General features: G+C 51.6%; 1 protein-coding gene across 6 annotated transcripts in view; it reads right to left on the minus strand.

Moving 5' to 3' along the window:
- rhbdf1a (rhomboid 5 homolog 1a (Drosophila)) overlaps positions 1-16,329 on the minus strand; it is a 51,682-nt gene that overhangs the window by 11,825 nt on the left and 23,528 nt on the right. For 5 of the 6 annotated variants that reach the window (XM_052518773.1, XM_052518778.1, XM_052518776.1 and 2 more), the window contains exons 2-4: positions 13,487-13,631; positions 12,869-13,008; positions 7,927-8,034 (exon numbers count right to left, since the gene is read on the minus strand). In XM_052518773.1, the coding sequence (XP_052374733.1) occupies positions 7,927-8,034; positions 12,869-13,008; positions 13,487-13,603 (365 nt within the window). In that variant the 5' untranslated portion in view covers positions 13,604-13,631. The remainder of the gene's footprint in view (positions 1-7,926; positions 8,035-12,868; positions 13,009-13,486; positions 13,632-16,329) is intronic. The other variant, XM_052518774.1, reaches the window with a different exon arrangement.

A 16,329-nucleotide genomic window follows, 5' to 3' on the forward strand; every position in this document is an offset into this window, starting at 1 on the left:
TATACATATGTAAAACATGCATATTTAGTCAAAGTTTATGATGTGTATTCCTTGTTAGCTGACGTTATCTGCCGGAGCTATCGGCATTTCTCCTGACATTTTAGTAGCATTTTTTGAACGATGCATCATTGTAAACAGAGATTTATGGATATATATTGCAGATTATTGAAAAAAAATGAATGTACTGTGTAACATGTTATATTACTGTCATCTGATGAAGATTTCAAAAGGTTAGTGAAATGATTTTTCTTTTAATCCTGCGTTTGTTGATTGCATATTTTTTCCTACTTGGCTATGCAAATGAGCTATGTCTGTGGTGGTGGTTTGACATAAATATGTGCTATGTTTTCGCCGTAAAACATTTTAGAAATCTGACTTGCTGGGTAGATAAACAACGTGTTTATCTTTCATTTGAGCTATTTTACTTGTTAATGTGTGGAGGTTAAATATTTTTAGGAATATTTTTTCGCATTGTGCGTTATGCTAATGAACTTGAGCCGTAGTCACGAACCCGGATCCGGTATTGGTAGACTATGAGGTTAATGAAGAGATCGCGATACATGAAATAACTTATACAAATACAAAACAACAAAACGGAACGTGAAACCTAATTACAGCCTATCTGGTGAAACTACACAGAGACAGGAACAATCACCCACGAAATACAAAGCGAAACCCAGGCTACCTAAATACGGTTCCCAATCAGAGACAACGAGAATCACCTGACTCTGATTGAGAACCGCCTCAGGCAGCCAAGCCCATACAACACCCCTACTCAGCCGCAATCCCAATAACCACAAAACCCCAATACGAAATACAACAAAACAAACCCATGTCACACCCTGGCCTGACCAAACAATCAACGAAAACACAAAACACTAAGACCAAGGCGTGACATATTTAAGGAAGTCTCAAGGTTTTGCTATGATAAGCTGTAGACCACACTATCTACCTAGAGAGTTTTCATCTGTATTTTTCGTAGCTGTCTACATACCACCACAGACTGATGCTGGCACTAAGACCGCACTCAATGAGCTGCATTCCGCCATAAGCAAATGGGAAAACGCTCACCCAGAGGTGATGCAGCATGTTAAATGTGCAACCAGAGGGGAAAAACTCGGGGCCACCTTTACTCCACACAGAGAGACGCATACAAAGCTCTCCCTCGTCCTCCATTTGGCAAATCTGACCATAATTATATCTTCCTGATTCCTGCTTACATGCAAAAATCAAAACAGGAAGCACCAGTGACTCGATCAATAAAAAGGTGGTCAGATGAAGCAGATGCTAAGCTACAGGACTGCTTTGCTAGCACAGACTGGAATATGTTCCAGGATTCCTCCAATGGCATTGAGGAGTACACCACATCAGTCATTGGCTTCATCAATTAGTGCATCAATGACGTCGTCCCCACAGCGACCGTACGTACATACCCCAACAAGAAGCCAAGGATTACAGGCAACATCCGCACTGAGCTAAAGGCTAAAGCTGACGTTTTCAAGGAGTGGGACTCTAACCCGGAAGCTTATAAGAAATCCCGCTATGCCCTCCGACGAACCATCAAACAGGCAAAGTGTCAATACAGGACTAAGATCGAATCGTACTACACTGGCCCTGACACTCATCAGATGTGGCAGGGCTTGCAAACCATTACAGACTACTAAGGGAAGCACAGCCGAGAGCTGCCCAGTGACACAAGCCTATCAGACTAGCTAAACTACCTCTATGCTCGCTTCGAGGCAAATAACACTGAAACATGCATGAGAGCACCAGCTGTTCCGGAAAACTGTGTGATCACGCACTCCGAAGCCGATCTGAGTAAGAACTTAACACAGGTCAACACAGGTCAACATTCACACGGCCAGACGGATTACCAGGACGTGTACTGCGAGCATGCACTGACCAACTGGCAAGTGTCTTCACTGATATTTTCAACCTCTCCCTGTCCGAGTCTATAATACCAACATGTTTTAAGCAGACCACCATAGTCCCTGTGCCCAAGAACACTAAGGTAACCTGCCTAAATGACTACCAACCTGTAGCACTCACATCTGTAGCCATGAAGTGCTTCGAAAAGGCTGGTCATGGCTTACATCAACACTATTATCCCAGAAACCATAGACCCACTCCAATTTGCATACCGCTCTAACAGATCCACAGATGATGCAATCGCTATTGCACTCCACACTGCCCTTTCCCACCTGGACAAAAGGAACACCTGTGTGAGAATGCTTTTCATTCACTACAGCTCAGCGTTCAACACCATAGTGCCCTCAAAGCTCATCAATAAGCTAAGGACCCTGGGACTAAACACCTCCCCTCTGCAACTGGATCCTGGACTTCCTGACGGGTCGTCCCCAGGTGGTAAGGGTAAGTAACAACACATCCGCCACGCTGATCCTCAACACAGGAGCCCCTCAGGGGTGCGTGCTCAGTCCCCTCCTGTACTCCCTGTTCACTCATGACTGCACGGCCAGGCATGACTCCAACACCATCATTAAGTTTGCCGATGACACAACAGTGATAGGCCTGATCACCGACCAAGACCAGACAGCCTATAGGGAGGAGGTCAGAGACCTGACCGTGTGGTGCCAGGACAACAACCTCTCCCTCAACATGATCAACACAAAGGAGATGATTGTGGACTACGGGAAAAAGAGGACCGAGCACACCCCCATTCTCATCGACGGGGCTGTTGTGGAGCAGGTTGAGAGCTTCAAGTTCCTTGGTGTCCACATCACCAACAAACTAACATGGTCCAAGCACACCAGGACAGTCATGAAGAGGGCAAAACAAAACTTGTTCCCCCTCAGGAGACTGAATAGATTTGGCATGGGTCAAAGATCCTCAGATCCTCAAAAGGTTCTACAGCTGCACCATAGATAGCATCCTGACTGGTTGCATTACTGCCTGGTTTGGCAACTACTCGGACTCTGACCGCAAGGCACTACAGAGGGTAGTGCGTACGGCCCAGTACATCACTGGGGCCAAGCTTTCTGCCATCCAGGACCTCTATACCAGGTGGTGTCAGAGGAAGGCCCTATTGTCGAAGACTCCAGCCACCCAAGTCATAGATTGTTCTCTCTTCTACCGCACGGCAAGCGGTACCAGAGCGCCAAGTCTAGGTCCAAGCGGCTTCAAAACAGCTTCTATCCCCAAGCCATAAGACTCCTGAACAGCTAATCAAATGGCTACCCAGACTATTTGCATTGCCCCCCCTCCCCCTCTTTTACACCACTGCTATTCTCTGTTATCATCTATGCATAGGCACTTTAATAACTCTACCTACATGTACATATTACCTCAACAAACCGGTGCCCCCACACATTGACTCTGTACTGGTACCCCCCTGTATATAGTCTCACTATTGTGATTTTACTGCTGCTATTTAATTACTTGTTACTTTGATTTCTTATTTCATATTTAGATATTTTTTAAACTGCATTGTTGGTTAGGGGCTTGTAAGTAAGCATTTCACTGTAAGGTCTACTACACCTGTTGTATTCAGCATTTCACTGTAAGGTCTACTACACCTGTTGTATTCAGCATTTCACTGTAAGGTCTACTACACCTGTTGTATTCAGCATTTCACTGTAAGGTCTACCTACACCTGTTGTATTCAGCATTTCACTGTAAGGTCTACTACACCTGTTGTATTCAGCATTTCACTGTAAGGTCTACTACACCTGTTGTATTCAGCATTTCACTGTAAGGTCTACTACACCTGTTGTATTCAGCATTTCACTGTAAGGTCTACTACACCTGTTGTATTCAGCATTTCACTGTAAGGTCTACTACACCTGTTGTATTCAGCATTTCACTGTAAGGTCTACTACACCTGTTGTATTCAGCATTTCACTGTAAGGTCTACTACACCTGTTGTATTCAGCACATGTGACTTATACTATTTGTTTTGACAAGCTTTTTTTAAAGGAGATTTGGCCATTTAAGTAACATCAAACCTACAATGGAGTTGATTTGATCGTGTTTCGATGTTCCAAACATATTGCTCACCATATGTCTTCTGCAGAGGAACAACAGGGAGCCATGGGAAAACCAGTTTTGATCAGTCATGGAGATAAAAGTGCTGAAAACAAAAAGTCTCTCTATTTAAAAAGAAAAACAAGCTCCGAAGGAAAAATACTTGGAACCTTGGTGTAAAATAATATTGCGATAGTTGATACGATATATTGTCAAAAAAAGATATTCCGATATGTAACTATCGATTTCTTCCCTCACCACTACTAACCCACTGAACTGGTTTTCTCATGGCTCTCGCTTGTCCCTCTGTAGAAGACATATGGTGAGCAATATGTTTGGAACATCAAAACGCAATAAAATCACAGTATCAAATAGCAATACATAAATACTCGTGAGAATCATGATATTATTGTATCATGAGGTCCCTGGGAATTCCAAGCCCTACTACCTAGCAACAGTTATTATAGCCCACTATACTCCTACTCCCTAGCAACAGTTATTATAGCCCACTATACTCCTACTCCCTAGCAACAGTTATTATAGCCCACTATACTCCTACTCCCTAGCAACAGTTATTATAGCCCACTATACACCTACTCCCTAGCAACAGTTATTATAGCCCACTATACACCTACTCCCTAGCAACAGTTATTATAGCCCACTATACACCTACTCCCTAGCAACAGTTATTATAGCCCACTATACACCTACTCCCTAGCAACAGTTATTATAGCCCACTATACACCTACTCCCTAGCAACAGTTGTTATAGCCCACTATACTCCTACTCCCTAGCAACAGTTATTATAGCCCACTATACTCCTACTCCCTAGCAACAGTTATTATAGCCCACTATACACCTACTCCCTAGCAACAGTTATTATAGCCCACTATACACCTACTCCCTAGCAACAGTTATTATAGCCCACTATACACCTACTCCCTAGCAACAGTTATTATAGCCCACTATACACCTACTGCCTAGCAACAGTTATTATAGCCCACTATACTCCTACTCCCTAGCAACAGTTATTATAGCCCACTATACACCTACTGCCTAGCAACAGTTATTATAGCCCACTATACTCCTACTCCCTAGCAACAGTTATTATAGCCCACTATACACCTACTCCCTAGCAACAGTTATTATAGCCCACTATACACCTACTGCCTAGCAACAGTTATTATAGCCCACTATACTCCTACTCCCTAGCAACAGTTATTATAGCCCACTATACACCTACTGCCTAGCAACAGTTATTATAGCCCACTATACTCCTACTCCCTAGCAACAGTTATTATAGCCCACTATACTCCTACTGTACCTGTTGCATGTAAAGGAATATTCTGGGTAATATGGACAGATCATTTGAAATACTGTGTCCTGTGTTCCTCTGGGTTGTGGATGGATGTACTATCTCTATCAGTCTGTTAGTGACATGATTGAATTTCTGGCATTCCAGACCAGCTGCCCTGTCCTCCAGGTCGTGGCGTGTCATCAGAGTCTGTCAGTCTGCCATCCGTGACCTCTGAGGCTATAAATAGACCTCTGCCTGATGGAACATCTGGAGCACCTCTCTCCCTCTCCCTCTAGCTCTCTAGCTCTCTCTACCTCGCCGCGTCTCTCGCTCTCTACCTCTACCCCCCTCTCTCGCCTTCTACCTCTGCCTTGCTCTACCTCTGCCTCGCTCTACCTTGGTCTCTCGCTCTCTCTTTTTAGTGGCATGGGAAAAATATGTTTATCAAATTAGATTTGTTTTCAAATTCTTTGTGGGTCTGTGTAATCTGAGGGAAATATGTGTCTCTAATATGGTCATACATTTGGCAGGAGGTTAGGAAGTGCAGCTCAGTTTCCACCTCATTTTGTGGGCAGTGTGCACATAGCCTGTCTTCTCTTAAGATCCAGGTCTGCCTTTGGCGGCCTTTCTCAATAGCAAGCTCTCTCTCTCTGCCTCTCTCTCTCTCTCTCTGCCTCTCTCTCTCTCTGCCTCTCTCTCTCTCTCGGCCTCTCTCTCTCTCTCTGCCTCTCTCTCACTCGGCCTCTCTCTCTCTCTCTGCCTCTCTCTCTCTCGGCCTCTCTCTCTCTCTGCCTCTCTCTCTCTCGGCCTCTCTCTCTCTCGGCCTCTCTCTCACTCGGCCTCTCTCTCTCTCTCCCTCTCTCTCTCTCTCGGCCTCTCTCTCTCTCTCCCTCTCTCTCTCTCTCTCTCTCTCGGCCTCTCTCTCTCTCTGCCTCTCTCTCTCGGCCTCTCTCTCTCTCTGCCTCTCTCTCTCTCGGCCTCTCTCTCGGCCTCTCTCTCTCTCGGCCTCTCTCTCTCTCTGCCTCTCTCTCTCTCGGCCTCTCTCTCTCTCTGCCTCTCTCTCTCTCGGCCTCTCTCTCTCTCGGCCTCTCTCTCTCTCTGCCTCTCTCTCTCTCTGCCTCTCTCTCTCTCGGCCTCTCTCTCTCTGCCTCTCTCTCTCTCGGCCTCTCTCTCTCTCGGCCTCTCTCTCTCTCGGCCTCTCTCTCTTTCTGCCTCTCTCTCACTCGGCCTCTCTCTCTCTGCCTCTCTCTCTCTCGGCCTCTCTCTCTCTGCCTCTCTCTCTCTCGGCCTCTCTCTCTCTCTCTGCCTCTCTCTCTGCTCTGCCTCTCTCTCTCTCGGCCTCTCTCTCTCTCGGCCTCTCTCTCACTGGCCTCTCTCTCTCTCTGCCTCTCTCTCTCTCGGCCTCTCTCTCTCTCTGCCTCTCTCTCTCTCTCTCTGCCTCTCTCTCTCGGCCTCTCTCTCTCTCTGCCTCTCTCTCTCTCGGCCTCTCTCTCTCTCGGCCTCTCTCTCTCTCTCGGCCTCTCTCTCTCTCGGCCTCTCTCTCTCTGCCTCTCTCTCTCTCGGCCTCTCTCTCTCTCTGCCTCTCTCTCTCTCTCGGCCTCTCTCTCTCTCGGCCTCTCTCTCTTTCTGCCTCTCTCTCACTCGGCCTCTCTCTCTCTCTGCCTCTCTCTCTCTCGGCCTCTCTCTCTCTGCCTCTCTCTCTCTCGGCCTCTCTCTCTCTCGGCCTCTCTCTCTCTCGGCCTCTCTCTCTCTCTGCCTCTCTCTCACTCGGCCTCTCTCTCTCTCTGCCCCTCTCAGCCTTTGCCTCTTTTTTTCTGTGAGCTGTTGTTTTCTATTGAATCATATAATCTGTACATTCAATAAGGATCACAATACAATGTTCTCTGCCTCCGCAGGTCTAATCTAATCAGGTGCTGCAGAAGGCCACGCTAACCCAACCCTGCCGCTATACACAAACTAAGTTTAAAAACTAAGTGGCTTAGTTTAAAAAGCAACTCAGGTTAATTTAAGACTCAGTCAAACGCAAGTATGGTCTTTTAGTGACTGTAACATCAAATCAGTGGACATGTATTCTATGGTCCCTAAAGTCTGAGGCGACATTATTGCTGCTTAGTCTTTGGCCTGACCACAATGGAATGCGGTGGTTGTTGTGTATTCCAGGAAAATGGCAGGTCCCTGTGTTAGGCTCCTTTTTTATGAGCAATTCAGTGTGAGTCAGATGTGTCAATGAGGTGAGTCATATAACAAAACCAGTCATAGCACAAAGAGAAAACAACAGCACCCCTGAAGAGAGGCTTATAGCTATAGGCAATGGAAGACAGTTCATTCAGTTCATTCAAGCTGTGTCTTTATGCCTGATGCAGTTTTCTATCTTACGGAGACCCTGCACTCTCTTGATAATTCTCTCTGTTCTGAACATCATACTCTTTGTACTTCCTAGATCTGAGCCCTAACCAACATAACCTAGGACACAAACATTGGTGGGGTAAACACTCAGCTAAACCTGTGTCAGTATGTTATCCATCACAAGATGTTCTGGCTCCCCATGGTTGCATACTGTATGTTACTGTCATCAGACAGGAAGTGCTGTTCTCATTGGCCAGTGTACTGTAGGCCCAGTCTGACCTCTGACCTCTGGCCTGCAGTACCTGAGCAGGGTTCTGGAGAGAGAGTGATGCTTCCTGGGGCCGCGGCGAGATGCCCGCTGACCCTTAATGGGCACTGTGTTAATCCGCTCAAAGTGCACCCTCCTGCTGCTGGAGACGGGCAGTGGGAGAAGGTAGGAAGGTGAGAGGAGGAGGGTGGAGGAGGGCAGAGGGAGGGGGAGAAGGTAGGAAGGTGAGAGGAGGAGGAGGACATGGCAGGGGGAGGGGGGAGAAGGTAGGGAGGTGAGAGGAGGAGGAGGACAGGGCAGGGGGAGGGGGAGAAGATAGGAAGGTGAGAGGAGGAGGAGGACAGGGCAGGGGGAGGGGGAGAAGGTAGGAAGGTGAGAGGAGGAGGAGGACAGGGCAGGGGGAGGGGGAGAAGGTAGGAAGGTGAGAGGAGGAGGAGGACAGGGCAGGGGGAGGGGAGAGAAGGTAGGGAGGTGAGAGGACGAGGAGGACAGGGCAGGGGGAGGGGGAGAAGGTAGGGAGGTGAGAGGAGGAGGAGGACAGGGCAGGGGGAGAAGGTAGGGAGGTGAGAGGACGAGGAGGACAGGGCAGGGGAGGGGGAGATGGTAGGGAGGTGAGAGGAGGAGGAGGACAGGGCAGGGGGAGAAGGTAGGAAGGTGAGACGAGGAGGAGGACAGGGCAGGGGGAGGGGGAGAAGGTAGGAAGGTGAGAGGAGGAGGAGGACAGGGCAGGGAGAGGGGGAGAAGGTAGGGAGGTGAGAGGAGGAGGAGGACAGGGGGAGGGGGAGAAGGTAGGAAGGTGAGACGAGGAGGAGGACAGGGCAGGGGGAGGGGGGAGAAGGTAGGGAGGTGAGAGGAGGAGGAGGACAGGGCAGGGGGAGGGGGGAGAAGGTAGGGAGGTGAGAGGAGGAGGAGGACAGGGCAGGGGGAGGGGGAGAAGGTAGGGAGGTGAGAGGAGGAGGAGGACAGGGCAGGGGGAGGGGGAGAAGGTAGGGAGGTGAGAGGAGGAGGAGGACAGGGCAGGGGGAGGGGGAGAAGGTAGGGAGGTGAGAGGAGGAGGAGGACAAGGCAGGGGGAGAAGGTAGGAAGGTGAGAAGAGGAGGAGGAGGACAGGGCAGGGGAGGGGAGAGAAGGTAGGAAGGTGAGAAGAGGAGGAGGAGGACAGGGCAGGGGAGGGGGAGAAGGTAGGGAGGTGAGAGGAGGAGGAGGACAGGGCAGGGGTGGGGGGAGAGGGTAGGGAGGTGAGAGGGGGATGAGGACAGGGCAGGGGGAGGGGGAGAAGGTAGGGAGGTGAGAGGAGGAGGAGGACAAGGCAGGGGGAGGGGGAGAAGGTAGGAAGGTGAGAAGAGGAGGAGGAGGACAGGGCAGGGGAGGGGGATAAGGTAGGAAGGTGAGAGGAGGAGGGTGGGAGGTGGAGGAGGACAGGGCAGGGCAGGGCAGGGGGAGGGGGAGAGGGTAGGAAGGTGAGAGGAGGAGGGTGGAGGAGGGCAGGGGGAGAAGGTAGGAAGGTGAGAGGAGGAGGGTGGAGGAGGGCAGAGGGAGGGGGAGAAGGTAGGAAGGTGAGAGGAGGAGGAGGACAGGGCAGGGGGAGGGGGAGAAGGTAGGGAGGTGAGAGGAGGAGGAGGACAGGGCAGGGGTGGGGGGAGAGGGTAGGGAGGTGAGAGGGGATGAGGACAGGGCAGGGGGAGGGGGAGAAGGTAGGGAGGTGAGAGGAGGAGGAGGACAAGGCAGGGGGAGGGGGAGAAGGTAGGAAGGTGAGAAGAGGAGGAGGAGGACAGGGCAGGGGAGGGGGAGAAGGTAGGAAGGTGAGAGGAGGAGGGTGGGAGGTGGAGGAGGACAGGGCAGGGCAGGGGGAGGGGGAGAGGGTAGGAAGGTGAGAGGAGGAGGAGGACAGGGCAGGGGTGGGGGGAGAGGGTAGGGAGGTGAGAGGGGGATGAGGACAGGGCAGGGGGAGGGGGAGAAGGTAGGGAGGTGAGAGGAGGAGGAGGACAGGGCAGGGGAAGGGGGAGAAGGTAGGAAGGTGAGAAGAGGAGGAGGAGGACAGGGCAGGGGAGGGGGGAGAAGGTAGGAAGGTGAGAGGAGGAGGGTGGGAGGTGGAGGAGGACAGGGCAGGGCAGGGGGAGGGGGAGAGGGTAGGAAGGTGAGAGGAGGAGGGTGGAGGAGGGCAGGGGGAGAAGGTAGGAAGGTGAGAGGAGGAGGGTGGAGGAGGGCAGAGGGAGGGGGAGAAGGTAGGAAGGTGAGAGGAGGAGGAGGACAGGGCAGGGGGAGGGGGAGAAGGTAGGGAGGTGAGAGGAGGAGGAGGACAGGGCAGGGGGAGGGGGGAGAAGGTAGGAAGGTGAGAGGAGGAGGACAGGGCAGGGGGAGGGGGAGAAGGTAGGAGGGTGGGAGGAGGAGGAGGACAGGGCAGAGGGAGGGGGGGAAGGTAGGGAGGTGAGAGGAGGAGGAGGAGGACAGGGCAGGGGGAGGGGGAGAAGGTAGGAAGGTAAGAGGAGGAGGAGGACAGGGCAGGGGAGGGGGAGAAGGTAGGGAGGTGAGAGGAGGAGGAGGACAGGGCAGGGGGAGGGGGAGAAGGTATGAAGGTGAGAGGAGGAGGAGGACAGAGCAGGGGGAGGGGGAAGAAGGTAGGGAGGTGAGAGGAGGAGGAAGACAGGGCAGGGGGAGGGGGAGAAGGTAGGAAGGTGAGAGGAGGAGGAGGACAGGGCAGGGGAGGGGGAGAAGGTAGGGAGGTGAGAGGAGGAGGAGGACAGGGCAGGGGGAGGGGGAGAAGGTTGGGAGGTGAGAGGAGGAGGAGCAGGACAAGGCAGGGGAGGGGGAGAAGGTATAAAGGTGAGAGGAGGAGGAGGACAGAGCAGGGGGAGGGGGAAGAAGGTAGGGAGGTGAGAGGAGGAGGGTGGGAGGTGGAGGAGGACAGGGCAGGGCAGGGGAGGGGGAGAGGGTAGGAAGGTGAGAGGAGGAGGGTGGAGGAGGGCAGGCGGAGAAGGTAGGAAGGTGAGAGGAGGAGGGTGGAGGAGGGCAGGGGGAGGGGGAGAAGGTAGGAAGGTGAGGGGAGGAGGGTGGAGGAGGGCAGGGGGAGAAGGTAAGAAGGTGAGAGGAGGGTGGAGGAGGGCAGGGGGAGAAGGTAGGAAGGTGAGAGGAGGAGGGTGGAGGAGGGCAGGGGGAGGGGGGAGAAGGTAGGAAGGTGAGAGGAGGAGGGTGGAGGAGGGCAGAGGGAGGGGGAGAAGGGAGGAAGGTGAGGGGAGGAGGGTGGAGGAGGGCAGGGGGAGAAGGTAGGAAGGTGAGAGGAGGAGAGTGGAGGAGGACAGGGGGAGAAGGTAGGAAGGTGAGAGGAGGAGGGTGGAGGAGGGCAGGGGAGAAGGTAGGAAGGTGAGAGGAGGAGGGTGGAGGAGGGCAGGGGGAGAAGGTAGGAAGGTGAGAGGAGGAGGGTGGAGGAGGGCAGGGGGAGAAGGTAGGAAGGTGAGAGGAGGAGGGTGGAGGAGGGCAGAGGGAGGGGGAGAAGGTAGGAAGGTGAGAGGAGGAGGGTGGAGGAGGGCAGGGGGAAAAGGTAGGAAGGTGAGAGGAGGAGGGTGGAGGAGGGCAGGGAGAGAAGGTAGGAAGGTGAGAGGAGGAGAGTGGAGGAGAGGAGGGGGAGAAGGTAGGAAGGTGAGAGGAGGAGGGTGGAGGAGGGCAGGGGGAGAAGGTAGGAAGGTGAGAGGAGGAGGGTGGAGGAGGGCAGAGGGAGGGGGGAGAAGGTAGGAAGGTGAGAGGAGGAGGGGGGAGGAGGGCAGGGGGGAGGGGGAGAAGGTAGGAAGGTGAGAGGAGGAGGGTGGAGGAGGGCAGGGGGAGGGGGAGAAGGTAGGAAGGTGAGAGGAGGAGGGTGGAGGAGGGCAGGGGGAGAAGGTAGGAAGGTGAGAGGAGGAGGGTGGAGGAGGGCAGGGAGAGAAGGTAGGAAGGTGAGAGGATTAGAGTGGAGGAGAGGAGGGGGAGAAGGTAGGAAGGTGAGAGGAGGAGGGTGGAGGAGGGCAGGGGGAGAAGGTAGGAAGGTGAGAGGAGGAGGGTGGAGGAGGGCAGGGGGAGGGGGAGAAGGTAGGAAGGTGAGAGGAGGAGGGTGGAGGAGGGCAGGGGGAGGGGGGAGAATGTAGGATGGTGAGAGGAGGAGGAGGACAGGGCAGGGGAGGGGGAGAATGTAGGATGGTGAGAGGAGGAGGAGGAGGGCAGGGGGAGGGGGAGAAGGTAGGAAGGTGAGAGGAGGAGGAGGACAGGGCAGAGAGCAAGAAAGAGAAGGAAATAGAAGGAGAGAAGAAAAGAAGAGGTGGTGAGCAAGAAACATAATTTAGAAAAGCAATAGACAGAAATAGTGCAAAAGGAGTAAAGCTTTTCAAGCATTGAAATTGTGAAAGGAAATAAAGTTTGAACATGCATTAGAATCATACACACTGACCAGACGAATAACCAGACATGCAGAGGGATTCCCAACTCATTCATTCAGACTGTTGAAGAATCAATGCACACAATCACAGCCACAGTGATTTCAAGTTTTAAACACTGTAATATGAGCCCATCTGCAGACCCAGACAGGCACTATGATAAAACACACCACAAACAAACACCTACAAATAGCAGTCTGTCCTGTCAAATATCCACTGTCCTCAGTTCAACCAGACAAATTGCAAGCAAATACAGAAGTCTGGTAAAAATCAATATGCAATCAAACCGCCAAACTGAAGTGGGCGGGGGCAATCAGGCAGAGAAACGGACATCATGGTCTCATGCCTTGTTACTGGCATCACACAAGTAGCCCACAGTAACAAACTGATCAAAAACATGCCATCCGTGACTTACAGATCTGGATAAAACATGCTTATTTCACACCATCATGACAAGTTCATAATCAAATATTTGCAGTGGGCCCACTGAAGGTCGTACGATTCCGTGTCACAACCATGATCTAACCAACCGAGGTGTCCTTCAGTAGCTCCAGAACGTTGATATGTTCCCCTTACCTCTTGATGGTCTGTGTGATGGAGGACTGGCGTAGCAGGGGCGGCCGGCGGGGGTCAAAGAGGTCGCGAGGCGGGGACCGGAGGTGGGAGGGCTCCACTGGCATGCTGATACTGCGGAGGAAACCCTGGCGCTTCACCGGCTGCAGTGGGGGGAAGAGACCCATGGAAAGAGACAGAGATGAAATACACACAATGAGAGCCATATTGCATGCAGAGATTCACATACAGGTACAACAGACCACAACACAACTCTGTGGGAGAGACAATGAGAAAGCAGGGAGAAGAATGAGACCCAGAGAGGAAGTGTGGGATACAAGGAAAGGCATGCAGATGGAGAGAGGGAGAGAGGAGGGGGAGAGAGAAAGAGAGAGAAAGAGAGAGAGAGAGAGAGAGAGAGAGAGAGAGAGAGAGAGAGAGAGAGAGAGAAGAGAGAGAGAAAGAGAGAGAAAGAGAGAGAAAGAGAGAGAAAGAGAGAGAGAGAGAGAGAGAGAGAGAGAGAGAGAGAGAGAGAGAGAGAGAGAGAGAGAGAGAGAGAGAGAGAGAGAGAGAGAGAGAGAGAGAGAGAGAGAGAGAGAGAGAGAGAGAGAGAGAGAGACAGAGAGAGAGAGTGTGCTGTACCTGGACGAAGGTGGGTGGCTCATCCAGGGACACCTGAGCAGTGGGAATGTCCAGTCTGAGCCATGGAGGCTTCTTCCTCTGCAGGCTGCTGGTGCTCTCATGGCGTGGTTCAGCCATGCTCCCAACCCCACCCCGCGCCTCCCACCTACAGGGAGAGAGAGACAGATGAAGGGAAAGATGAAATTGATACATATCCATCCTACAAGTATAACCACATCCTCTTTGTCCCTCGGGAGTTTCATTTACAAATCTAATCAGCAATTTGTAAATGAAAGCCTGAGAGCATCCCAATAATAGCTTGTGTTGCAGAGTCATTACACAAGATGGTGCTGATGAGCCTTGAGTCACCCCATGTGACAGGGTCTGTACTGCTATCATAAAACCAGTTAGAAAAGCAGAGCGCCAGATGGAGAGATTACCAGACCACAGCTGCTTGCTCTTACCCAGAAAGAAACACACGGAACCATTTAACAAAGCAATAAATATTTGTGCAGCGGGAGTGGGGAAGTTTATGATCTAAGGACTAATCCCGAAATGCCAGAGATGAAATTGAATTGAATCCCACCTTGTTGTTATATATTCATCTATTCTAGGCCTCCTCTCACTTCCCCCGCCAGGCATTTGTGGGAGAGACTACATTGCTAGGTCCTTTCCCTGTGCATTCCCATGACGCAGCCTAGAGACCACAGGAGGTGTAATGAACCTGGCAGGCCTCCGTCAGAGAAACCTCCTCATCCCTAGAGCATTGTTATCAACAATCCTTCACTTCAGCTTGTGTTTCTCTCTCCCTGTTATTTGGTCAAATAATACTGTGACCTTCAAACACAAGGGTGGCATTCTTAACGTGCTCTGCGACATTCTCCCCAGGGGCATCATAGGACAACTGAAACAATTATTCCCGCAGTGAGATACACGAACGCGTAAATAAAGACTACCTCCCCCGAGAAAAAGACTCAAGCGTGTGCCATTGGTTAGTTCCTCACCAGAGAAGCTGTTATTAAACCCTTTGAATGTGAGGAAAAACACTCTCCTCACGTGTCACATGATATTTGTCTTTCACAGACTCATTTTGCTCAAATGCCCCACAAGACGAGGGATGAGGGCCCAAATGTGGTCTTGTGCTTTCACTTCAGCAGCATCAGAGGGCTATGAGCGGGCTGGCAGCAGTCATACAGGGTCACGCATTCCCCTTCTATGGTTACAGAGCTTTAGGTCCTTGGAAAGTCCACGGCAATGTCAAGCACATCTGCTTTGCGTTGCATTTTAACACACTGCAGGCTCCTGTTTTAGCCCAAGTGATGATGGGAGTGTTCATGTGAAACATAAATCCTGCCACAGAGCCAGCGAGGCTGACAATGGAGGGCAGTGGAGGGAGGCAGGAGTGAAACCCCAGGCTGGAGGCGCTGGCCACAGATAGAGAAGGTGAGGTCAACCACACTGTGCTAGTAACAACCACACTGTCCTGGTCCAAGTCAGCCAAGTCATCATTGACGGCTGGTGTTCACGAGCCATCGGTTCACAGCAGGACACACATGCAGTCAGTCCCATCCTGACCTGTCCTATCATGTGTGAAAAGGGTCTACTACACACAACTGGGTTCAAGTGGTATTTGCTTTAAGTAAAATACTTTAACTGAGTTTGATTGAGCTTGCCTGGTGCAATGGAACCAAGGGAATAGAACCAAAAGCGCAAACCAAGCCAATATTGCACTCTATGTATGCTCAATCAAATTCAGCAATCATTTGAAAGAAAACACATACTATTTGAACCCAGGTCTGACATAGAGAGAGCATACTGAACAAGCCCATTAGCGTGTGGTAAATAGCTAGCTACTGTGAAGACACAGCCAACAAGAGGTCGGTCACTTCACCCATGGATGCCATGCTGAGACATTCTGCCCCACTGCACAGAGTGGAGAGAGGGCTCTGTGGGGAATGCTGTCCGACCTCACCAGCCTTTATATCTGGTCAGGAGCTCTGGGTTGTGATGACTGGCCAGGATTAGCTGTTAGCTGAGCCAGACGGGAACAAAGCAGGCCAGCCTAGGGTGTGAGGGAGGGAGGAAAGAGGGGGAGACCGCCCTCACTGACTCGCAACCAGGTTTTTCTGTGCAGAGGAAGATGAGCAGGAAAAATATCACAAGATTACACATTTCAAAGCACGGTCACTCAGCTCCATATGAGCTCAGACTTCTCGTGACGGTACAGGTCATGACTGTAGGTTTTCTGACTCGGGGGGAATAAGGCGTAGTGACAGCCTCCCCTGGTCTCCTACTGGGGTGAGTCATGGACCAGGTGAAGCTCTGTTAGACCAGCAAGCAACCAACGCCTGGAGGAGGGAAACTTCAGCCTGTCCGTCTTCAGCCTTTGCACTTGTACAAAACACCCACTACAACATTTCTGCCAGAACCACACACACAAACCCTCTCTTCTATAGCCCAGACAGCCCTGAAGCGACAGCTCCCATAATTTGCTTTTAACTACAAACTCTAGGGATCTTACAGCAGAGGCATATGCCTTGGTTCTGCAGATTGTATCGAGGGGTGGGAGCCTAATTGTCTTCCACACTCAGTCTCATTTGATTCCAGGTCTTGGAGCCGTGACTGTAGTGTGTTTGACCTGGGACTCAGCCTCTGTCTACTGCTGAATCTATCGCTCCACTATCTCCTAGGTTTGTAGCTAACACTGGGGGCTTTGGCGCCTCCGATTCTCACCACGGTTTTCCTACGGCCAACCCACTTAAATCCTCCTGCCTGCTGCCTGGCTTTCCTCTCATCCGTACTACCCTGTGTACACACTCTGAGTGTAACTCTGAGAGAGGCAAGGTGGTTGACGCGTCTGGCAC

Source organism: Oncorhynchus keta, chromosome 5, assembly GCF_023373465.1.
Source record: "Oncorhynchus keta strain PuntledgeMale-10-30-2019 chromosome 5, Oket_V2, whole genome shotgun sequence".
In the NCBI taxonomy this organism is placed as follows: domain Eukaryota; kingdom Metazoa; phylum Chordata; class Actinopteri; order Salmoniformes; family Salmonidae; genus Oncorhynchus; species Oncorhynchus keta.